At 36.0% G+C, this 25,983-nt stretch overlaps 1 protein-coding gene and 1 pseudogene across 1 annotated transcript in view; both read left to right on the top strand.

Annotated features, from left to right (window-relative positions):
* Zswim5 (zinc finger SWIM-type containing 5) overlaps positions 1–25,983 on the top strand; it is a 210,024-nt gene that overhangs the window by 115,574 nt on the left and 68,467 nt on the right. The window contains exons 2-3 of the mRNA XM_004872917.3: positions 18,025–18,381; positions 24,818–24,966. Coding sequence (XP_004872974.1) covers positions 18,025–18,381; positions 24,818–24,966 — 506 coding nt within the window. The remainder of the gene's footprint in view (positions 1–18,024; positions 18,382–24,817; positions 24,967–25,983) is intronic.
* On the top strand, positions 563–7,527 carry LOC106008507 (transcription and mRNA export factor ENY2 pseudogene; annotated as a pseudogene).

The raw sequence follows: 25,983 nt of genomic DNA on the forward strand, positions 1-25,983 counted from the left end.
CTAGCATGTGTACTCTTAATGATTATGTTGGGCAGAATAATAGTTCTCCACAGATGACCCATGTCATAATCATCAGAATGTGGTTATGAATGTGTTAAGTTATATAACAAAGGGGAATTAAGTTGGCATGGGGAATTAAATTTACCGATGAATTGGCCTTGAAATGGAGAGATTTTCCTGGATTATCTGGATAGGCCCAATACAACCACATGAATTCTTATAAGTGAAAGAGGGAAGTAGGATATTCAGTGTCAGATTGATAGAATGTGAGATATAGACATTGCTGGCATTGAAGATGGAGAATGGGGCCACAAGCCAAGGTGAATACAGGCAACCTCTATAAACTGGAGAAAGCAAGGAAACAAAATTTCCCCTAGATCCTCCAGAAAGAATGGAGCCTTGCCAACACTTTGATTGTAGGCCAGTGAGACCCATTTTGGACTTCTGACTTTCACAACTATAAGATAATAAATTTGGAAAAATACGTGTTCTAGCTTTCTGTGTGCTTAGGTGCCCGAGCTACTGAGGGTCTAAGTCCAGGCAGCCAAAGAATGCAGTTAGCAAGATGAACAAAGATGCGTAGATGAGAGCAGCGATTAACCAAAAGTTAATAGAAACTGGAGAAAGAGAACGCCTCAAAGAGTTGCTGCGAGCTAAATTAATTGAATGTGACTGGAAGGATCAGTTGAAGGCACACTGTAAAGGTAATTAAAGAAAAAGGACTAGAACACGTTACTGTTGATGACTTGGTGGCTGAAATCACTCCAAAAGCCAGAGCCCTGGTACCTGACAGTGTAAAGAAGGAACTCCTACAAAGAATAAGAACATTCCTTGCTCAGCGTGCCATCCTTTAAGGTTGAATTAGATTGTTTTGTTCTGTGGATTTATTTCTGAAAGTAAAACTTGCCATAAATTAGAAATCAGTTTCCCAAAATAAAATCCTTCTTTGTATGATGGTATACAGTCTTCAGTAATGATGTATACATTGTATTGATTTTTTCCCTAAATGTGTTATTTTAATAAATATCTCATGAATAAAAAAAAGATAATAAATTTGTGTTTTTTTAAGCCACTAATTTTGTGGTAATTTTTATAGTGATAATAGGAAACTCTTACAGTCACTATCCTATACTGTTTTTCTCAGTGCTGTATCCTTTTGACATATAATCCTCTTCCTAGTTTTCCCACCTCAGGGTAGCCTTTTCTGGTTTTCTTTTAGTATACATTTTCATTTAGTATACAATATATATATATTTCATTTCTGTTTTATCTTACTATATAATACTTTTCATACTGCATGTCAAATAATGTAGATCTTAGCTGCCTACCTCCTTTCTATTCACTTTTCAAATGGAAGAGCACTTGTTTACCATGCAGAAGGCCTGGGTTCAATCTTTAATACCATTAATTAATTAGTTAATTAACAAACTCAAATATTGCTACTGCCTAGAAATCTTCCCTAAACATCATCCCTTTAGTTTTGACTAGATGTTCCTGCTCTGTGTTCTTATAATACCTATAAATTGCTGATTTTGTCATAAGATTTACTCCCTTGATTATAAAGGTTTTGTCTGTTTCTCTCAGTAGACACTTCTCAGACTAGTATGTAACAAACAGTAAGGGCTTAAATGATGTTTAATGAATAAATGATACTGTCTTTTGGAATTGCTGTTGGAATAGTATATTCATATTGAGGTTGAAAACCAAAACATAAGAGAAAAAGTTCACTGTACCACAATAAAAAAGAGCTCTAGCCCTGCTGATCTCTTTTGATATTCATTTTCTCAAATTATTATTAAACTTTAGCACTACTTCCATGGATAATACCCTAGTTCTTTTTCTCCCACCAATTTTGCATGAGAAAAGATCACACACTTTACCTCACATAATTTTTTGGTACAGAAACTGGAATTCTATTGTATAGTCCTAGAACTATGAGCCAAAGAAATTTCTTTGGCTCTTGATTACATGAACTATAGGTTTTTATTCTGCTTCTCAGGTAAGAGTATTTCCATTTAACCCCAGAATTCCGCAAATTCTTGCCTGAAAAAATATCCCAGAGACCTTTTCCCCTGCATTCTTGGTCTTGAGAGCTCCTTCATAAACCACAGGGGAACTCTTGAATCCAAAAGTGGATTATTGGGTGAAATCTTTACCTAATCTATTTGTTTCTCCTACAGACTCTCCAGTAAGCAAGTCTACTAACAGAAGAAATTTCTTTTTTTTTTCTTTAATGGCTGTATAATTTTGGAGCCCTGGTCTGCTTTAATTTTGACATCAGGCCAGAGTAAGTTACACTTTAGCTTAGATCATGATTTTTATAAACAAATTTAAACTCGGATGAAAGGAAAGAAAAATAAATTATAGCACACAGGGCATGAGAACCCATAAATATATAATTCACAAGTCAGATTTTCTTTTTTGGGAGCTAGAGATTTTTGAGACAGGATCTCACTATGTAGCCCAGGCTGGCTTTGAATTCCAGAGCGCTAGGATTATAGGCTACCACACAGGCCCAGATTTTCTAAAGGTGTTCAGGGAATCTTTCTAAAGAAATAATATACTTGAGGACTATTCTGTGTAGCAATTTTGTTCACTGCCTTTGGAGTTAAGTCACATAAGAACATAAGGAGATGCTGGCCAATCAACGGAATTGTACAGTAATATAATTTTGATTCAAAGGACTTGCTGACACTAGAGATTTTTCCTATGAAGAACTGCTCCTTAGATCCAAAGTGCATTTAGAACCTTGAGTGAAGACTTAATAAGAATGTCTTCTATCTGATTGATGTTTATATGGAATCAGGTTACTGAAGAATGTGGAAAAAATTGTTTCGCTTCAGTTTCCAAACAGAATGAAAAGCATTGTCCTAATTGAATTTGTTTTGACATTCTTGCTACCCCGCACAGGTCAAGTTGCAAGATAGAACAAAAGAACAGAGCTAGAGGGTAATATGAGGCTTTGACCAAAATGCTGTAAATGTTAGGAATGGGCTTATTACTAGTATATGAAACCTTTAAATAAAGGGTGTTATGTGGAATATGCACTCATCTCCATATTAAAAAGGCCATGTTGAAATAAAATGTTATGGAATTTAGAAAACACAAGGCTTTAGATTGCCTGAAAATCAGTCTTTCAATTACTACAAGAATTTGATTACAGTTCATGTTCTATATTTATGCATTGTGTTTTTTCTTGAGATCATTTGAGGTTAGGCTCTGCTTGAAATGAAGTCTTTACATATTAGAATAAGGGAGCCAACTAGAGTTATAGTTGGAACACTAACATAGTATTTTTTGAGTACTATATTATGCCAGATACTATTCTAAATACATGAAATAGAAATAGATTATATATGCATAAAATATAAACATATTTAAACATAATCCCAATATATTCTAATGTTTTGATTCAGTGTACTCAGTCTCAGAGAAGTAGCCAAGAAGCTTTCTTCCTAGAAAACTATATCTTGGTAATTTTTAATGCTTTCAAGTAAATCTGAATACTATCTGAAGTCTCAAAATTAAACATTTGATCAGTGTGATTGATCAAAAATAGCTATGTATATCCTTTTCCTTTTGAAAAGTGTTCATTTATATTCCCTCCTACCTCACTGATATAGGCTACTGAATGGAACAGAGTAGTTTCTGAAATAACTTTACAATTATATGTTTCCCTTTTCTCTATTTGAATTAAGAACCCAGTTGATAGTATAGGCCTGTAACATCCAGTTTGGCAACATATGTACCTTATATATGTGCACACCATTTCTGCAGAGAACTGCTGGAAGAGTGTGGTATGTTCACACTGGTAAACTAAGGAGGAGGTATCTGATTGGCAGTTCTGAATAGATTGATTATCCACCCATATACAAGATAACATTTTATAAATCTTTTTTTGTTGTTGTTGGTTTGTTTTGGGGGTTTTTTTGGGTACTGGGGATCGAACTCGGGACCTTGCACTTGCAAGGCAGCCGATGGAACCACTGAGCTAAATCCCCAGCTGTTTTATAAATCTTAGGAACTACAGAGTGGTTACCAGGAAATTGAAATTATTTTTAAAGTATTGTGTTTTATGGATGTTAGATTAATTCCCAAACTTTTTAGATGAATTTTTCTGGCAAATTCTCCCATTTTGTCTTTTTTTCCATATAAAATATTTCTAAAATAATGGGAAAAAACTTAATCCTTTAAAACATACTCCTAATTTCCCTTATAGAATTCTAGGTAAAACAATACTGGCAAACTACATTTTCTGTATCAGTGAATACATGAGCTTGGGAAGGTTTTGTTTTTTTTTTAACTATGGTTGCTTGCACAGAGAACAGAGACCACTGCCTCCTAAAGCTGATGCTGATGTTAAGGGCTGTGGCTGTTCTTCAGAGGCTAATACAAGGAAAACCTCTTGATTTGCTAGAGGAGTCTGGGAGGGGAGCAGATGGCAGCAAGAAGGGTCCTCCAGCTTACTCAGCTGCTCCTAGAAGCTTAAGGTGACCTCTCTAATACAAACAACCAAGTAGCTCTCAGGGTAATAGGGCAGCATCATTTGTATTCCTGAATAACAATACTGCTCCTCACTTTGCAATCTCTCACACCCTCACCCAGTGTTTAGACGCCATCTGCTTCTTGTGAGCTTACATAGGCCCTGGCCCTGGCTAGTTGGGATTACTATTAAATGATATCTTTGGGAAATGTGTTCTTTTACTTGCACATGAATCAGACAGGCAGATAAGTATTATATCCACTGCTTAATTAAGAAACTGAGACAAAGAGGTATAGAGGGATATTGGAATTACAACTAAGGTATTCTGATTCCTGATCTCTTTGTACCATATATTAATTTACAGAGCCATTCCAGTGCACTTGTTTAGGCACTAGCTTCCCAGCTTTTGAGTAAAGCTTTCTGGAATAGAAATTAGTTAATTTGTAGATGTTACTTGCAGTTTTAAGCCTTGTTATAGCTACTGTTTTACTAAGTATCAGAAAAGAGAGAAATAGTGACTGCTTCATTTTTTGCTGATGTATTTCTGTGACCTTCCAGAGTCAGAAATTAAGCAGAAAGGTCTAATTTACTCTGTGCATTTTGATTAAAAACCCAAGGAATACTTAGTCTTTATATTACACATATGAGTATGTGTCATATTTAATCTGATTATAAGAAAAATTATCTTTTTTGTAAGCTACAGATCTCCTTTTCCCTGCCACTGACAGAAATGACATTCATTTTCATTCATTAGCACCTGCCCGTGGGCCCGGTGAATCAAAAGAGCAGTGAGCAAAGTGGTTTTAATTGCCCAGGCTTTACTAGGGCTTTTCTTGCACTCAGAAACACAAAAGACTTTGAATGGTGTCAGAAGGCTGTACTGAGAAGTGCTTTCCTTTAGAACTTAAGCAGATGATTCACTGTGGTAAGACATTGTCTTGTACAGATGAGTTCATGAGCCCATCTTTATTCCAACTGTGAGTACATCACAGAACACTTGTGAGTTGTAATTGCCTTGAACTATTGCCCAGGAAATAAGGCAGATGTCAGAGTTTACTGACTTATCATTAATGCAGGACTCTGTAGAATTGTACTTGCTAATTGTTTTTATAAAGTTTTGCATACATAATTTAAACTAACGTCATACCCACTATGTCATAGTAGTGGAGCCAGACTATCTGTGATCAAATTGTAACTCTGTTTTGCAAGCGGTATGATCTTAAACAAATTCCTGTATCTCTGAGCCTCAGTTTTCTTATCTGAAAAAAAAGAGAATAACATAGTTTACTTTGTAGGGTTGTTGTGGTAACTTGATTAATTAATACATTGACAGCGTTAAAACACTGTCTTCCATGTAGTGTTCCACAAATGTTGGTTAATAAAATGTTTATTTTTTAAAGGTTATAAAAATTCAAAGAAGTATAACAGCTGTTCCCTTGAGGCATAAGTATGAATTATTAAAAAAATCTTGGCACATCAATATTATTAACATATATATAAATTATTGTTTGCTCACCATCCCAATAAAATTGCTTAATTATTTGCTGATTTCATTTTAATCACAAAATCAGGAATTTTATAAACATGCTTAATCCCCTGTGAATTAAAGATATGAATATGTAAAAGACCCAGTTTAGTGTTCATTTATTCATTTATCCATAAAAAGACACAGCCCTTACACTATGCCTGATGAAAATGTAGAGATGAAAAAGACATAACCCTTGATTTCAAGGTGTTCACAATATAAGGAGGCAAACATGCAAATATTAATTACATTGATAGTCAAATACTATAATAGAGATTTTGCTGATGAAAAATGAAAGCTCAGGAAGAAGTACTTAACTAGTTGTCCAAAGAGATCAGGGAAGACTTCTCAGTATAGGTAACATTTGAGTTGAGAAATAAGAATGAGAAGGAGGTGAAAATGTCATGCCTGTTATTGGGAACTTCACATACAAAGACATAAAGGCTAAGAAAATTGAGAAAACAGCAGAGAACAAACCTTTAAGCAGTTTAGTGTGTTAAGAAGTAAGTCTTTGAAGAGACAAAGCCACATAGTAAAAAAACTTGAACTTTATGCTATAATCAGTGGGAAACCATTGAGGGATTTTTAAGCAATCCAGATTAGAAAACATCTTGATAAACATTTATTCTGTGCCAGACTGTATGAGTATCAGAAATATAAAGTAAACAGTTTTGTAGAAATGATATGCTTTTATTTCCCTTTTGGAAAGATCATTCTGTTCCTGTTACAGAAGATGGATAGGGGAAATAAGATTTGGAAGCAAGAAGATTAGTTAATCCAGGCAAGAGATTATTCTGATCTTGAGTTGAGGCAATGTTAGAAGAGTTAAGGGAAGCTGGGGGTTTATCTCAGTGGTTCTGCCACCTGCCTCACAAGCAGAAGGTCCCGAGTTTGATCCCCAGTACGGCCCCCCCAAAAAATCAGAGTTAAGGGAAGAGGGTTGAATAGACAGATACTTAGGAAGCAGGATCCACAGGATTTAGTGACACTGTGGTTGAGAAGCAGGAGAAACTAAAGTTCTACTCAAGGCTTTTTTCCTAAACTGAGTCAGGTACCTCCTGTTGTATACTAACCTATCATTCTCTACTTCTCCATAGCACTTATCACAATTAGAATTAAAAATTATTTGTGTAAAAATTATTTGTGAAATTTATTGTCTAATACCTGTCTAGGATATAAATGCCAGAAAGTTAGGGATCATTAGGTCTTTACCACAAATATGTCCTTGAAAACTAACATGTAGTAAATCCCGAATAATGATTAGTGGAATGAATGAACCCTGATTTAAGATTTTTTAAAAAAGAAAGAAAAAGAGATTAACATGTTTCTGGGTTTTATCTCTTCAAATTTTCTGTAATCTCAAAGGGAAAGATAAGTAGTGTGACTTTTTGGTTGCCAAATTGAATCTTACCAGGGGAATTGCATGTTGCATATTCTCTGGTATTTTTCTCTGTTAGGATTCCACTTTTCTATTAGTTTAATAAGTGTGTAAATATCATAATAGCTGCCTGTATTTAAACAAAACATTAAAATTAAATTAGTATGATTTAGTGATGTCTTAATTTTTAAAAAATTAAGATGCAATACTAGATAACACTTTTATTTTCCTTTTTTGGTTTTTTGTTTGTTTGGGGAGGGGTTCTGAGACAGCGTGTCACTGTTTAGTTCAGTCTGGCCTTGAATTCACTGTGTTGCCCAGGTGGGCCTCAAACTCAAACTGATTCTCCTCAACTGAGGTATTGAATAGTTTTATAGGAAAGTGATATTTGAGTTAAGCCATGAAGAGTGGACGATTTCCTTATTTGGAAAACATAAATTATACACCCACTTTATTATGTATATTTATTATATATATATTATAATGTATTGTCTTGGTTATTTTTCTTGTTGCCAAGATAAATACCCAACACCCAAAGTTAAAGGAGGAAAAGTTTATTTTGGCTCACAGTTTGTAGAGGTTTCAGTTCATAGTTGGCTGGCTCCAGGGCAAGGTGCCATGGCTAAAGAGCATCACAGAGGAGAAATAGTCCATGGCAAAAGAAGGGCAGGCAGAAGGCAGCAAGAAGCAAGCAAGTGACAGATTCTTTCTGTCCCTTTATATTGTGTCCCTAAGGGCAGGTAGCACTCACACCCAGGCTGGGGCACCCTTAATCCTACCCAGAACTATGCCAAACCAATCAGTGGACTAATTTAGCAATCACACCCTTAATCCTAGTATCACACACTCTAGATCCTGCCACTTCTGAAAAGCCCCACCAATGACCTCATGAGGCTTTGGGGGAACATCTCGATACAACACATATATATGTATGTATATTCAAATAGAAAAATGGTCCTTAGTACTTTCTGTTTAATCCAAAGTTCAGTTCAGTTCATACCTTGGATTCCCTAATCTTAATGCAGAGAAAAAAATTATTAAATTAATAATTTCAGTTAATTTGAATTATCTCTCAAAATTTCATTCAGTCTGGAAGGTGAGAAAATCAGAACTCTTGTAAGTCATGAACCATTCATGAATTTTTAACAATTTCTTGCTAATCTTGACATTCTCAGAGCTATTAGTGCATAGTTAAGCATGATAAACTCTAGCAAGGGCCACTTGCAAAGTGCTTGGTTGTTAAGGGGCCACTAGTTATGAAGCCACTGTAACACGTTTTTTTCTTTCTTTGAGACAGGGTCTCGTAAAATTGCACAGGCTGGGTTTGTGATCCTTGTGAATAGCTGGAATTATAGGATGCACCACTGTGCCTAGTTCAGCACATTTTTAAAATCTTGCCTAAATGGCACTAGAAGCATGTTGGAGGCAAATAAAGCATGGCATATTTATAAAATGACCTGCTGGTAGGGGCTCACATCATAGCAGGTATTTATTAAGGCCTGTGATTTTCTGAGAAGCTATCTCAGAGCCATTGTGATATGTAATAGAAACGGGGCTATGGTATGACTTTATTCTTATATTTATAAACAATGAAGAGGCCAGGTAGGGAAGTTGTCTAAACCACAGAATGGAAAGTTGAATGAAATAAGCATCTTTGTCTCAGAGCACGGCTTGGTTTGTGAGTTAAGGGGGAAAGAGGATAATGCACTGCTTGTAAAACTAAAGAAGAACTCTTTGAAAGTATTTAGTGCTTTATTTAGGACCTGCTCAGAGCTTCTCTTTCTTTTTTCTCTTTTAACTATGTATGAAGTGATAGGACCACAAGGAGAATGGCTGCCCAACTGCTTGTTTTCTTCAAAAAATAGGTCCATCACTTTGTGCCAAAAAGGCTGTAAGAAGGAAGAAAATATTGATATTGAACTCTATGGTCTGCTAGAGTCACAAGTAAAGCAAACGTCATCTATTACTTCTTTTTATACCCACCTACTCCCTCTTCCTCAAATTATTACCCTAATCATTTCAAATTTTACAACTGGTAGGAGACTTTTTAAAATTTTTTATCTTTTCTTAGTATATGTTTGCTGTACATAGTGAATACATTCCTTGTGGGGACTTGGTACCTGTATATAGCACATGTTAATTCTTTTTTCATCCCCTTCCTCTCCCTTTTCTCCTCCCTCCATCTTTTGGTCCCCTTCCCTTTTACAAAAGACCTGTATCTCTATTTCCTATTATCCTTTACTTTACTCTTTATTTAACCATGTGCTTTTTAAGTTTGTGTGTTTGATTTATTTCACTTAACATTATAATCTCAAGATACATCCATTTTCCTACAAATGACTCAAATTATCCTTCTTTGTGGCAGAGTAGTACTCCACTGTATATAAATACCACATTTTCTTTTTTCATCTGTTGATGGACTTATAGGCTGTTTCTAAGATTTAGCTATTATGAATCATGCTGCTATAAACATAGGTATGCAGTATCACTGTAATACAATGTCTTTAACTCTTTTGGAAAGATACCTAGAAGGGGAATGGCTGAGTTAAATGGAATTTCTAGCTTTAGTTATTTGAGGAATCTCATACTGATTTCCATAATGATTGTACTAATTTACATTTCCACCAGCAATGTAGAAGAGTTCCTTTTCCCCCCTGCAGCCTCTTCAGCATTTGTTATTATTTGATTTCTTTTTTTTTTTTTTTTTTGGTACCGGAGATCGAACTCGAGTCCTTAGTTTGCGAGGCAGGCGGTGGAACCACTGAGCTAAATCCCCAGCCCATATTATTTGATTTCTTGATGATAGCATTCTTTCTAGTAAGATGGAATCTTAGTGTTATAGTTTCCATTTTTCTAATGGTCAGAGATGTCAAACATTTTTTTCATGCATTAGCCATTTATACTTTCTGAGTATATTTATTGTATTTGTTTATTTATTTATTTATTCCGTTTATTTCAGTTGCCCATTTTTTGATTGGGCCTTTTTTTGTGGGGCCTACTTTTTTTCAGTTCTTTATATATTCTAGACATTAACCCTCTGTCCAAGGAATAGCTGGCAAAAATTTTTTACCCATTCTTTAGGTAAAAGAAACTGTTTTAAAAGCCTATACTATAGGCCCGGGGACTTAGCTCAGTGGTTCCAGCGCCTGCCTTGCAAGCACAAAGTCCCAAGTTTGATCCCCAGTTCCAAAAAAAAAAAAAAAAAGCCTCTACTGTAGTTTTTGGGCATTTGAATATTTTGATAAGTAGGAATGTATGTGAGCAGTTTTGTTTTGTGTTGTGTTTTTTATTTTAGGCAAATGTGAGTAAAGGATCATTGCAAAGATGATACGGTAAGTCCCTGACATAAGAATATTAGAATTGGCAGCCTTTCAGAGATACAGACAAACCTCACATTATGAACATTCATAGATGTGAACAAATTGTGGGAAGTAGCTCACGTGTCTGCAGGACACTGTCAGAGTTGTGCTGCTGTGTGCTTACTGTACAGTACAATAGTGTACAGTAGTACAGTGCTCAGTCAGAGCCCAGGATGTCCAGAAGCAAGAGGAAAATCAGTGGTGATGTGGAGAGGACTGATAGGAATTGTAAAGCAATATACATTGCATATTTGTGTCAAAGGTGTATAAAACTCACTTTGTTGGACTTAAGAATGAATCTGATTTATGAATGTTCTCCCAGAACAGAACTCGTTCATAAGTTGAGGACTTATTGTATTTGGTAAAACTTTGTAAAGTGATTTTCCCTATGACTTAAGAAATATGTTTCAGGTACTGAATTAGATACTTTATATGGTTTTCCCCCTTATTTTACAGAAGGATAAGAGCCAAAGAAAGTGAAAAAGTAAATTAAAAAAACTCTAATGAAATAATAGATTGAGGCAGTGGTCATCTATAGCTGTTAACACCATTATGTGAAAAGGTGCCAAAGAACTTTGTAATATATGGACCAACAACATAAGAAAGCACTGATCAATCCAAACCACACAAAAAGAAAATTAGGTATCATATGACTCTTGTTGTAATGCAATAAAAAGTATATAAAATAATTTATGAATAGTTTAAACAAGAAAAACCAAACTTAACCAAGTGTCTGCAGCTAATTATTTTTCAATAAATAATTGGCGTGTAGGAAAAGAAAGAGAATTTGTATTTTAAGAGACCTATTTACCATATTAGACACTTGGATTATATTTGCATCCTATTGTCCTTTTCCCTCTTATTTTTAAGGTCACTTGTCTAAATTTTAATACTGGATATTTGATACTAAGGAATTATTACTAATTTTATGTTCCTCTCTTTTATAATCCACACATAGGATTTACCAAAGATGTCTGGAATTTGCTTCAATACAATCCATGAAGTTTGGATTATATTGAGGTTGCGAGCTAAGAAAAAGTTAAAGATTAAATAAATTTATTTTTCTTTTGATAATCATTGAAACTGAGTGATGAGTACATGATGTCATAGTTACTTTCACATTTCTGGGACAAAACACCTAACACAAGTTAAAGGAGGCAAGGTTTATTTTAACTCACATTCGTAGAGGTTTCAATCTATAGTCGACTGGTTCCAATGTAGGGTGACATGGCAGAGGAGAAACAGTCCATAGAATGGTAGGCAGGAAGCAGAAAGCCTTCCTTTTTCTTTCCCTTCTTATTTCAAGCAGGCCACAAGCCTATTGGCTGATGCTACCCACACCCAGGGTGGGCCTTCCCTTTAGTAAATATATCATCCACACCCAGAACTGGGCTAACCTAATCAGTGGACTAATCCAGTATCACACCCATGATCCAGTCACTTCTCAAAAGCCCAACTTATGAGTACATGAGACTTTGGGGGAATATGTAGATATAAACCATATCACATGGGAACTGGCTATACTGCTTTCTCTACTTTTTGTGGTTTAAAAAGTCAAAACAGTGGGCATTCACTAAATACATGCTGGAATCAAAAAGATTTTTTAAAATCAGGCTTTTACATATTTTTTTAAATTACTACATTATTGATGGACATGTTTATGGTGATTAGGTTCACAATGAGAAAGAAACACTACATTGAACCTATTCTATGTAGCTTTATTCTCAGGAGTAATTGCACTTGAAAAAAATGTTGCTAGGTTATACTAAGACAAGCTATACAAATATTTAAAGCTAACTTTCAGTTTACATTCTAAAAGATATGCAGGGGAAAAGGAATTCTCAGCAAGGAGATTTTCACAGAGCTACACAGACTTCTGCTTTTCAGATGGGTCTAATCCTGGAGCCTGAACTATACCAACGTTAATAAAGTTTATGAAGCCCAAACATTTACCCAGCTTAAATGAACATGTCCCCGAGAGCTTTGTGAGCCTTAGCCAAACCCTCTAAGGAACTATGCATGATTGAAAAGTATCTTGCAGAAAATTTATCAGTTGTTTTAATATTGACTTACTGTGGAGACAACTGGAATCTAAACTGGTACTTGACATTTTGGTCCAGTTCTAGCTTAACTTAGAGCGTTCAAACCATTACCAATGCTATGAAAATTGAAACTTTAGAATTTTAGTAAACCTGTTATTTTCTAACGTTCCTAGTTGTATTGTTTAATAGTTTATAATTCAGCTAGTTAAATGTGGCTATGGTGTAATCATGAAAAAGTATGCGCTTTAGAGTCAGATTGCTTGGATGTGAATCCTAGCCTTGCCACTTACTAGCAGAGTGATTTTGAGCAAGTTAAACTTTTCTGGTCTTAGTTTCTCTGGTGTGAGAAACTGCAAGAGTAAACAAGAACCAAACTGTATAATAAATAATATAAAATAGGAAGGAAAGGTCTAAAAGAGAAAGGAAGTAGGAAGGGGGTGGGGGAAAGGAAAGATGGGAAGGAAAAAATATGAGAAAAGAAAAAATGGAAACAAAATTTTTGTAAATAGGGAGGGGTAGAGGGGTGGAAGGGAAGAAAGGGGAATGGGGAAAAATAAGAACCTAGATATATCATGTACAGGTACAAATTCCCAATCATGAATGTGATTGGGAATAATAATGTATACCTAAAATGTACCAATAAACTTAATGGAATAAAAAAATGATGTAAATACAAAAAAAACCCCTCTTCTGTTCTTATATTTCTTCAATACATAAAGTGCGAACAATAATAGTAATCAGAATTTTTCAGAGAAACAGAACCAATAGAAGACATATAGATGGGGGTGTGTGTGAGAGTATTAATGAGAATGAGAATGGGTATATTTATTTCAAAGAATTGGCCTATGTGTTTGTGGGAGCCAGCAAATCAGAATATATAGACTGGCAGTATCTGATACTGCAGTCTTGAGAAAGAATGTCTTCTTTCTCAGAGCAACCTCAGTTTTGTTTATAAAGATTGTCAATTAAATGGATGAGGCTTACCCCATTGTTGAGGATAATCTCTCCTTTAGTTATTCATATCTCCTTTGTAGATGTGGTTAACACCTACAATGTACTTGTGCAACAACACCTAGAATAGTTTTTGATTAAATACTTGGGAACTATAGCCTAATCAAATAATCTATAAAATGAACCATCCTACTATCAAATGTATAAACTTGTGATAAGTAAAGTAATACATAAAAAGCATTTAGAATAGAACCTAGAACTCATAAAGGCCAAGTAAAAGAGCTTTGCTGTATACATCAGTCAACGTTTACTAAATACCTACAATAGGCAAAGTTCTGTGTCAAACATGGTAGGAAACCCATTGATAGTCACTATAGAATCAGTATATCTGTACTTTGAATCTTGATGGACATCTGAATATTTAAAAAATATGGAAGCTGGGGTCTAGTCTTTTTTTCCACACTGCAATTAGAATGTTTTTTAAATAGTGGTTAAATTAGTCAGCTTTTTGTTACTATAACAAAATACATGAGGCAACTAATTTAAAAAGAAAAAAGGTCTCTTTGGCCTGTGTTTCTGGAGGTTCCAGTCCAAGATCAAGTCCCCCAAGGCCTGAGTCTTCAGCAAGGGCAGCACATTATGCCAGGAGTGTGTGGCAGAACAAACCAGTCATATCACAAGCCAGGAAGCAGAGAGAGATTGAGAGACCATGGTCCCACAGTCTCCTCAAGGGCACCCCTCTACTACCATCACCCAAGGACTTTCCATAAAGCTCCCCCTCCTGGAGGTCCACAGCATCTCTCAATGTTGCCACCCTACGAACCAAGCCTTTAAAACAGAGACCTTTGAGGAACACTCATCCAGACCACAGTAGTGATGAGCAATGCATGGAGAAAGCCCTGCTCTCATGGGGCTTACATCCTAATAAGATATCTATTGACAACTATTTCTTTCATATCAAACCAATATTCATTTTAATTCAGGAAGAGAAGGAGAAAAATTGGACTTAGAGATTGCTTCAGGCCAAGTGGACCCAGAGTATTGAACTGATGAAGTAGAAATATTTTACTTCAATTCACCTTTTAGACTAAAGGGCTAAGAGCCTAAGATTTTTCACATTGACACCATCTTATTTGAAGTTTTAATATAGCCCTCATGTGTGGTCTCTTCATCAAGATTTAAGACATTTCTCAAGAATGTACTAAATGCTTCCCAAAGGTGGTGGTGCATGCCTATAATCCCAGGCCTCTGGGAGGCTGAGGCAGGAGGATAACAAACTAGAGCCCAGCTTGGGGCAACTTAGAGCTTAGCGAGACCCTGCCTCAAAATTTTTTAAAAAGGGACAGAATTGTAGCTCAGTGCAAAGACCCTGGGTTCAATCCTCAGTATTATATATATATAATCTTCAGTGTTCTGAGGGAAATTAAGAAATGCTTTCTTAGCACCTCATTTTCTTTTTTCTTTTTCTTTTCTTTTTTTTTTTTTTTTGGTACTGGGGATCGAACGCTGGTCCTTGTGCCTGTGAGGCAGACAGTGGAACCACTGAGCTAAATCCCCGACCCTTTTTTTCTTTTTTTTAGCACCTCATTTTCAACCACTGTGAAATTTGGTCATTGGGATGGTTGTCCCTGATTCCATTGACATGGAAACCCATTAACAAAAACAATAATAAATCTGTGGGACAATGTACAGTTTTACAAAGTGCTTTCAGGTAAAGTGAATATTATTATTCTTACTTTGCTGAGAAGGAAGCTGAGGCTCAGAGTGGCCTCAGTACTACATAGTAAGTAACTCATCTGGCTGCCTAAGTTTTGTGTTATGTGTTATCTGCTGTTCCTGCTCTGTTGGCCATGTCTGGTGGGTATATGATTAGAGGGAACAGCCTCTCAACCGTGCAGCTATCTTCCTTAGTTGTTAAGTGAAGACAGTCTTTACCTATACCTACTTAGTCATTTTTTGATTTTGACTTTGCTTTAAACAGATAACAGTAAATATCTGTAAACCTGCAACCTAGCTGAGAAAAACGTCTCAATGATGTTATAAAAATATACTTGGGGGCCGTGGATTTAGCTCAGTGGTTCTGCCACCTGCCCAGCAAGCACAAGGACCCAAGTTCGATCCCTGCTACCAAAAATAAAAATTATATATATATATATATATATATATATATATATATATATATATATGGAAGCTATAAAGTTAGCAAATTTACTTATTTTTCTTACTCTGGAAATTAATCTTAATTTTTTTAGTAATATGCATCTTTCTTGGAACTAGATCTAAATATGCCTTTAGTACTGATAATTTTGCTGGGTTTTATGAGAATGCTTATAAATTTTGAGTCTTGGGGCCAGGGATTTAGCTCAGTGGTTCTGCTGCCTGCCTCGAAAGCACAAGATCCTGAGTTCGATCCCTGGTACCAAAAAAATATTTTTTTTTTGAGTCTTACTCTTTTTTTAACTAACCATAATTGTACAAAGCTTGAACTTTAGAAAACTTTCTCTTCCTTTTCAGATTCTTCCCTAACACAGTGGTAGCTCTGAAACTTATATATCCACCTTTTATATTTGTCCAAAAAGTAAATATTATTTAAAATTTCTTTCCTGTGGTCCAGTTAAACAAAAAAGTCTCTGAGGGCCGGGGATTTAGCTCAGTGGTTCTGCCACCTGCCCCCACAAGCACAAAGACCCGAGTTCGATCCCCGGTACTTAAAAAAAAAAAAAAATTCTCTGAAATTAACCTCACCTTTGTTCCTGTCTCTAGAGCATTTGGCATATCACATTGTAATCATTAACCTATATGTCTGATTTTTAAGGATAAGGACTCTCTTATGGCATCTATTAGAGGGAGTGCATATAATGAAAAAAAAATGAGCTGTGAAGTCAGTCAGACCCTGTTCCAAATCCCGTCTATCACTTGCTAAGTCCTTGGAAAATTACTTAACCTTTCTAAGCCTCAGTTTACATGTCTTTAAAATAAGGGAACTAATACTAACTTCTTAAGATTGTTGAGATGAGATATTGAATACACACAAGAGAGCCAGTCGTGATGGCACATTCCTGTGATCCTAGCATTTGGGATGCTGAGGCAGGAGGATCATCATGAGTTTGAGGCCAGCCTGGACTAGACAGTGAGTTCAAGGCCAGCCTCTACTACATAGCAAGACCCTCTCTCAAAAAACCAAAAAATTAAAATAAATGAATAAATGAACACAACACAACTCTGATATGTAATTTATACTTAACATTTGATGTTCTCCTATTTTTTTGGTTAGCATCCCTGAATCTAGCAGTACTATATTTAATGTCTCATTAAACTTTCACTGAATAGCTCATTAGATGAATATATTTTCTTATCAAATGAGGTAAATCAGATTTACAGAATAAATAATATAGAATAGATTTGCTATTAATTTGACTTTTTTTCAATTTAGGTGCAGTTTAGTCCATTACATTTCAAAATTATTGGTGCTGTGTGTATAGTGAATAGAGATGTAACACTTCATAGTCTTATTGCACCAAGCTCTGCCTTCCATGTCTTAGAAGGTTTCTTGCTTTTGGGATATTCAACATTGTCAACATTTTGGAATTGTATGTTGGGAGGGTTGTTGTTATTGTTGTTGTTTTTGGTCTTCTGAGACAGAATTTCACTATGTAGTTCAGAATGGCCTTGAACTCACATTGTAGCCCAGGCTCTCCTTGAACTCACGACGATCCTTTTGCCTCAGCCTCCCAAGTGCTGGGATTATAGGCACGTGCTACCATACCCAGCTGGAATTGTATGTTTTAAGGAAGAAATGTTGGCCTTCATCTTGCTTCTGTCCTTCCTCTTGGCATTCTTTTGATTTCTCTTTCATTTATAGTATTATACTGATGTTATTTATGGGCTTATCTTTGCCTTCTACTCTGAGCTCAAAATCTACTACAGGAGTTCTTAACTATTTGGAATTTCCTTATTAGCCATTTTAAGACTATGATGAACTACTCCCCCTGGAAAAATGCACATATGTACAAGAAAAAGTTTTCATATTAGTTCAAGAGGGTCATGGACTCCAAGATAAATACTCTTTTTAAATGTATATTCCTTCAGAGCAATACCAGAATTTCATTGGCCTTTGTGTCTGTAGCAGAGCCTACTATTTACATAGGAGATATTCAGTAAATTGTCTAATTAATTAAATTAGAGAATTAATTGTTTCAGTAAATTGATTAACTAAAATGAAAATGGCACCTTCTAAAGTTGCTTACTACAGAATCTCTAAGCAGGGTTTCTTCTTTTTTCCTTAGGTTTCCATCTAAGTGGCACAGTAACTGAGCCAGCTACTGCTTCTGAACCAGCAATGACTTACAAAGTTGCAATCAGTTTTGATCGATGCAAAATCACTTCAGTGACATGTGGCTGTGGAAATAAGGACATATTCTACTGTGCACATGTGGTAGCACTCTCACTGTACAGAATCCGTAAACCAGACCAAGTCAAATTACGTCTTCCTATATCGGAAACTCTTTTCCAGATGAATAGGGATCAGCTACAGAAGTTTATTCAGTATTTAATCACAGCACACCACACGGAAGTTCTTCCTACTGCACAGAAACTAGCAGATGAGATTCTTTCCTCCAACTCAGAAATCAACCAAGTAAACGGTAATTGTACATTATTATTGCTAAAAACTGTCTTTTTCATCATCGTTGTCACCAAAGCAACCCTCTTCACTCTACTGTGTTATTTTATTGCATTTTAAAAGATTGAGATATTTCAGCAGTTATAATCATTTAACTTGTATACCAAACAACTGTGTTTAACTTAGTTTCTTGAAGCAATCAAATTGTCTGCCTCAAAAAGATGGTGGCATGGGGTGTTGTTAGTATCCTCATTCTTGACTTCATTAATAGTTGCAGTTATAATCATTATGTAATAATTCATTCATCTATACACTTCAGACTATGACGTTTTCAGCCAGGTGTAGTGGTACATGACTGTAATCCCAGAACTCCTAAAGGCGGAGACAGGAACATCACAAGTTCAAGTCCAGCCTGGGCAATTTAACAACTGAATGATATCCTGTCTCAAAAGTGAAAATAAAGGAGGGTGGCAGTAGCTCAGTGTGAAGGTCCTGGGTTCAGTCTCCAGTACCAAAAACACAAAGTGAAGTTTTCATAATTTACATTACAGTTAAAAAACACTTTGTTAATTTTTTAATACTGTTTGTACATGCACTTGTATGCACATCTATATGTACAGGACAAAAGACTGGAAGGAAATAGCATTAACAATAGTAATCTATGATTGGTAGAATACAGGTGGATTTTCTTATTCCTTAGTGTGATTTCTACAATAGGTATGTATTTTAATATTATTTTTATAACTTAGAAAAGGATACTTATGAATGAAAGAAAATGTATTCCTCAGACTTAAATAGACCCAAGATAGATCTCATTATTACAGCCTCATACTAACTTAGTGCCTCAACCCACACAATGCTTTGTTTCATAATTATTTAAAAGACATCCTTTCCATTTTATTTTCACTTATCACCACTTCTATGCTTTTGAGGAAAAAATTTAGACACTAATGTTAAAGTATCATTTACATTTATTTTACTACTAGAAGGTATTTTCATTCTTATTTTTTCTATGAAAAGACTAAAGAATTCTAACCAGTGAAACTATATATGGATATGTTAATTTAATTTAATTTTAAATCCAATGATATTTTTAAAAGATTTTGAAGATTTCTGAAGTTAGTGAGGAACAGCTGAAGAAGGCTATTTGTGAATTCCAGGTCTAGTTTATCTAATTAAAGCGATCTGTGGTTTTGTTCATTCATTCCTAAATACTGTCGCCTTCTCTACTATCTGACCTTTGAATGTTGACATTTCTTATTTAATCTAATCTTTTTTCTCCTCTTCTGACTTCATATGATCTGTGTAGGCGATCTTAGTTACATCCCTGACTTCAAATATCGTCTATACACTATGACTTACAGATTTATTTCTCCAGTTCAGAATCTCTGAGCTTTAAACTCTGTATCCACCTGTTTCACATCACAGAGATATCGCAATACCAACATATCCTATTGTAAATTTAAGTTCTTCTTCCCCAAACTTGCTTATCCTCCTGTATCCACTATCTCAACAACTAGCACTACTGTCTATTTACTGGATCGTGATAGGATCCTTATGGTCAGCACCTTTTTCTTTCTTATAGTCCACATGCATTCCATTGCTAGGTCTCTTAACTTGTTTCATAATTTTCTACTCTCAATTAATACTCCTGTCACCCTGAATCAAACCACTATATTCTGTCACCTCCATATACTAAATCATCCTTTCATATCCACTATTGCTCCTCTCTATTGTTTCCCATACAGCCATCCAACGTGATTTTTCTATAACTACAGATATTGTCATATCACTTGTTTAAAATCCTTCAGTGGCCTCCTGTTACCATTAGATAAAGGCCAGATTTCTGTGGCCTACAAAAAAGCCTTGATCTGGCTTTTTGCCTATGTTTTCCCTCCTTGAAGCAAATTTTTTCTTCCTATTTTCTCTTCTAGTCTCTCTTTTCTCCCTTATTGCAGTTGTATTTAACTAACAAAATAATTTATACATTTATGCTGGTTTGTTTGTTTGTTTTTGGTATTAAGGATTGAACCTGGTGCCTTTGCACTGAGCTATATCCCAGCCTTTTTTTTATTGTGAGTCATAGTCTTGCTAAGTTGCCCAGGCTGGACTCAAAATTGTGATCCTCCTGCCTCAGCCTCCCAGAGTGCTGGGATTACAGGTATGCACCACCATACCCAGCTCTGTATACTTTTTAAATTTTGGACAAAAATTTGTTTCTCCCACTCTGTGCCAGACTCTTGGTCATTCCTCAAGTTTCAACTTAAACGTCACTTTTTCTCAGTCTTCTTTGACTCATCTTTCTTTCCACAGAAAAAAATGGTATATGTGGGGGGATAGGGAAGTAGCTCAGTGGTAGGGCACTTACTACTATGTGCAAGGCTCCGGATTCAATCCGCAACAACTCCCCCTCCCAACAAGTACAAGTTAGTATTTGTTTAACCTCTATCTTCCCAAATAGTCTTAGCTCCATGAGGACAGGGAGCATATGAGCATTATTCACCACTATATTTCTACTACTATTTGGCACAGGTTCTGTTACATATCAGGCTCTCTGTAAATATTGATTAAATAAATAGAAATGTCTTAGATAATCTTCTGTGAGGTCTCTTGCCAGTTCATGTTCTTCCCAGATGACTTTGATTGCCTCAACAGTCACACCAATTCCTTATAGTTTATTACTTGGACTCCCAAATATTGACTTATTCACTTTTTTTGCAGCAACCACCCATTTTGGCAGCTCAGTTTCTCATCTCCTAGATCCATTGTAGACCAGCAAACATTTCCAACATTTACCTTCCTTTCTTGCCTATCAAATAAACATGTCCTTCTGAAGTTTTAGGTGAAGTTTTGCTCTTAGTAACCCTCAAGGCTTTGTCTTATTCTGCCAAGATTCCATAGCTGGCACACTAGATATTTATAAATTATAACTTATTTCTTCCACAGCTGCTGTGACCACCACTCCATGGGCCTCATATTTTTTCAAATCCTTAGAGAGGGTGTCACTCCACACTTCTAGCCAGTTGATTAAGGACAGGTCTCCTGGGATACTGGGTCCTGTTCCTGCTTTTTCATATCCTAATTGAATCATCCAAAGGTGAAAATTGGTATTCAAACCCCTCTGTCCTCTGCTTTTTGAACACCATTGCTGTTCTTTCCTCACCCCCAACCTTAGCACCAAGGTACTGTGAAACCCAGTCATTTGTTTAACTTAGTTCATCTCAATTCTGTCTCTATTGAGCTACTGAAAAGCACAATCCTTAGATGTAAGACTTTATGATCTGCATTTTAAACACAAACCTCAAGTGGTTATTCTGTATGTTAACATTTGAGAATCGCTGTACTCGTGAGAACTCTATCCTCATATGGGAAAAATGCATTATTCTGACTAACCCTGTAGTTTAGATAATAGAGTAGTACAAGAAAGAATGGGATTTGTCTATCTTCAGACACACCATCAGTTTACATTTAGAGGACTGAAACCAGGCGGTGGGTTACAGCAGCTGGAAGCGAATGTGTAGTGAAGAGCATAGGCTTAAGAGAGAGACCAGCACACAAATTCTGCCTTTTAATTTTCTATCTATTAAATTACTTACCGTTGCTAAACTTTAATTTCTTTATTTAAAAACTAAGATAATAATACCACCCCATAGAGTTTTTAGGAGGGTTTCTTGGAATTTATTCAACAAATATTTATTGACTACCACTATGTCCCAGCACTTTTCTCCATGTCACAAATATGCTAGCAAACAAAATTATCTGCCCTCAATAAGCATACAGTCTAGTGGGCATATGTGTGTAAAGTGCTTAGTCTCTGACCTGTAGGAAGAACTTAGTGAATGGTTGTTATTAACAAATATTTAATGAGGAATTTTTGTATTGCCATTTTCAGGATGCAAAAGAAGTATAGATGGGGTTGGGGATTTAGCTCAGTGGTACCATGTCTGCCTCACAAGTACAACAAGGTCCTGAGTTCAATCCCCAGTACCAAAAAAAAAAGTATAGGTTTAATAATTTCCCACTTGAAGCCTATGTCCAGATGGTCAATAAAACATATATTTGTTCAGTACTATACTATACTGTACTATACTATAGTACTATATTCAGTACTATAAAGTCTATAAATATTAGCACAATACTATAATGAACCAGGCACTGTGAATCTCTATTCTTAAGTTTTTTTCAGTTTAGTTGGGAATACATAAGAAATGCACAATTCTAAAGTAAAATAAAAGGTAGCAGAAATAATAATAAAGTAGGCTATAGAATATATTGCCTTTTATATGCTGAGCTATGAACATAAGATGGGCATATTTCGAGCAGGTAGCAATGGGGTATATACTAATTTGGAGAGAGTAAAAAAGATCCTATCCAAGTGAACTAAGCAATACATGGACCTCAGCAGTGTTAGCCTCACTGAATATTTACGGCTTACATTTCTTACTATTGCCCTGACTCTAGAGTTATGAAGCAAATGATTGATTTTTATATAAAAATGTTTATTATTAATTTGCTAAAGTACAGGTTAAAGGTAATAGGAGAAAAGTAAAGGGGAAAATATAGGTCACAGGAAATGTGATTGACTTCTGGGAACATTAATTCTGGTTGAAGCTTAGCATCAGTATAGGGAAAAGAAGGCTGGACATGAAAGATAAGAGGAAAACATAGAGGGCTTTTGATTATCAAACAAGGCATTGGGACTTACTTTAGTAACAACAGGGCATCACTGAAGATTTTAGATCAGGGAAATGATATGATTAGAACTATGTTTAGAATAAAAAAGTTTTTGAGGGCCAGGGATTTAGCTCAGTGGTTCTGGTGCCTGCCTCGAAAGCGCAAGGTCCCGAGTTTGATCCCCGGTACCAAAAATAAATAAATAAATAATTTTTTTAAAGTAGCATATAATAGATACCATAAATTGCCAGATCATATGTGTTAATTAGTATTTGTGGAATGAATGAATATGTGAACCTTCCTAATCTCCTGGAGAGTAAGACATTAAAAAGCTTAACAGAAGAGTGGCTTTTTTTTCAGACCCCAAATTTTATTTGAGCAGTGCTCTGACGTGGGTAGACAAGGAAAAAGGCAGACTGACTGATTGAAATAGGATATGAATTTATAACCTATTGAATGACTACATCTACAGAGCACTGACGTATAGTCTGTCTATTATAACTTGGATAAAAGTTTCTAAAAACTTGTAACCAGACTCTGTCTATAAGACAGTGAGAGAAAAAAATTCCATTTTCATTCCAAAAAAATCTCTGAAATAACTGTCACATTATCAGCACTACGGTATAAGTGATACAGTTGTGGATTCAACTATGAGCAGTGGGCCAACAGATTACTACAAAAGAAGGATGTGTTAAATAACAACTGTGTTTTAAGTAGTGGTGTTTAGGTGAGCCTAGACGTGAAAGTTAATTTCAGTACAAATTTATAAAATTATATCACTCCATGAACAACTCTGCCTGCAGTTTAAGCAGTAGTGTCATAGTAGCTTTAAAAATAGAAATTTTTATGTCCTAAAAAAGTATTTTTAGCTTTAAAATAATACATGTATGTTAAAGTATATTTGAACTTCATAGAAAAGCAAAAACAAGAAAAAAAGTGTCCCTTCCCGGGAAAAAAAATAATATATCACTATTTTCCTTTGTGTTTTGATGATACAGAGGAAAAGCAAACTCAGTTTCTCCTAATATACTCTCAAAACACAACACAGAACACTTCTGTGGCCAAATATGTGGGCATTTCCCCCATATACTGAGAAAATAGTTCTGTAGAAGATACCAACCACATGTCTTCTAATCCAACTCAGTTCTAACACCGGTTACCTAAGGATACCATATGATCTGACAGGTTAAGTCTCAGTTCCCAAGACTGTCCCTCCCCTACTTCCAGTGTCACAGTAAAGAAACCTTCCCATGATCTGCCTCTGGAATCTCTATAAATCTTGTCCTTGTGGTTTTTATGGAGGCTTCATTACAAAGACATTATTGATTAATTTATTGACCATCGCTGATCAACTTAGTCTTCGACCCCTCTGCCTTTCTATCGGTATAGGACTGAAAGTTTCAACCCTCTGAATCTGCATTGATGAACAGCACCCATCCAGAAGGTGTCTAGGAGCTGCCAAGGATTAGTCGACTTATTAGCATATAATAAGACAAGAATTTAGGGAGTAGGGTGCCAGGAAACAAGACGAAGACCAAGTACATATTTCATAATATCACACGTGTATTTCCTTACAGGCTCATTTCCCCTGGGTAGTATTCTTAGACCTTAGGAGAAGATACAACTCTGACTTATGTGAAACAAGCATTAGGCTCTGAGTTGATAAAGCCCATATTAAAGCAGATTCACTTATGTGTATTTGAATATGCTCACAAAGTGCCCCTCCAGATGAGTGTGTAGCATGTAATCTCAGGGGATTCACTTCACTGTTCCATACCTCGCAGGTGCCCCTGATCCAACAGCAGGGGCAAGCATTGACGATGAAAACTGTTGGCATTTGGATGAAGAACAGGTTAAAGAACAAGTGAAGCTCTTTCTCTCCCAGGGCGGTTACTATGGCTCTGGAAAGCAACTCAACTCAATGTTTGCCAAGGTAAGATATAAAATGGTTGGTTGGTTGGCTGGTTGGTTGGTTGGTTGGTTGGTTGAACAGTTGGTTGGTTGGTTAATTGCTTGATTAGTTTTAACTTTTAAAAAACTAGATTCACTAGACTTCTGGCTTCATGTATTGTGCTTGACTCACTTGAACTAGCAGTTCCAAATGCCTGAAACCTAGTAGGAGGTGCTGAGCAGGCTGCATCCATGGATCCCTGCTACTTCACCCTGGGGATCTTATTCCTCCTGCTATATTCTCTGAATAAGCTAACATCACTGGGAAAGTTTAGTATAGAAACTCTTCTCTTTGCTTTGAACATAAGTGCCTGGTGAAGCTTTGAGGACTCATTTCAATAGTGTCCCTGAAGAGACTTAGTGTTTTGAAACGGGAGGCTGTCATAGTAGCCTTTTTCCTGCCTTAACACCTTTAAGGAAATGTATTTCATACTCCATTCAATTCACCCATTTAAAGTGTATAGGTCAGTGGTTTTTGGTATATTCAGTTATATGTAGCCAGTCAACATTTTTATCAACTCAAAAAGAAACTGAGCTGGGGATTTAGCTCAGTGGTTTCGTCACCTGCTGTGCACGCGCAAGGACCCAAGTTCAATCCCCGGTACCAAAAAAAAGAAACTAATACTCTCTTATCCTCTTCCTCCATCCTTTGGTAATCTGTAATCTACCTTCAGTTTCTGTTGATTTGGTTCCCTCCCCTCAACTACCCCTTCCCCACCATGGTATTAGGGATTAAACCCAGGGCCTTCACACTAACCTATACCCCCAGCCCTTTTTATTTTTTATTTTGAGACAGAGTCGCTAAGTCACTAAATTGCCCCAGCTGGGCTCAAATTTGCAATCCTCCTGCCTCAGCCTCCCAGAGTGCTAGGATTAGGGGCATGTGCCACCACACCTGGCTTGGTTTCTCTATTCTGGAATAAAATCATATAGTAAGTAGTCTTTTGTGACCAGCTTCTTACACTTAGTCCCATGTTTTCTAGGTTCATCTTTGTTGTAG

This window comes from Heterocephalus glaber, unplaced genomic scaffold (assembly GCF_053883595.1).
Source record: "Heterocephalus glaber isolate CG9 unplaced genomic scaffold, H.glaber_assembly_v1.0 deba00001451, whole genome shotgun sequence".
Taxonomy (NCBI): Eukaryota; Metazoa; Chordata; class Mammalia; order Rodentia; family Bathyergidae; genus Heterocephalus; species Heterocephalus glaber.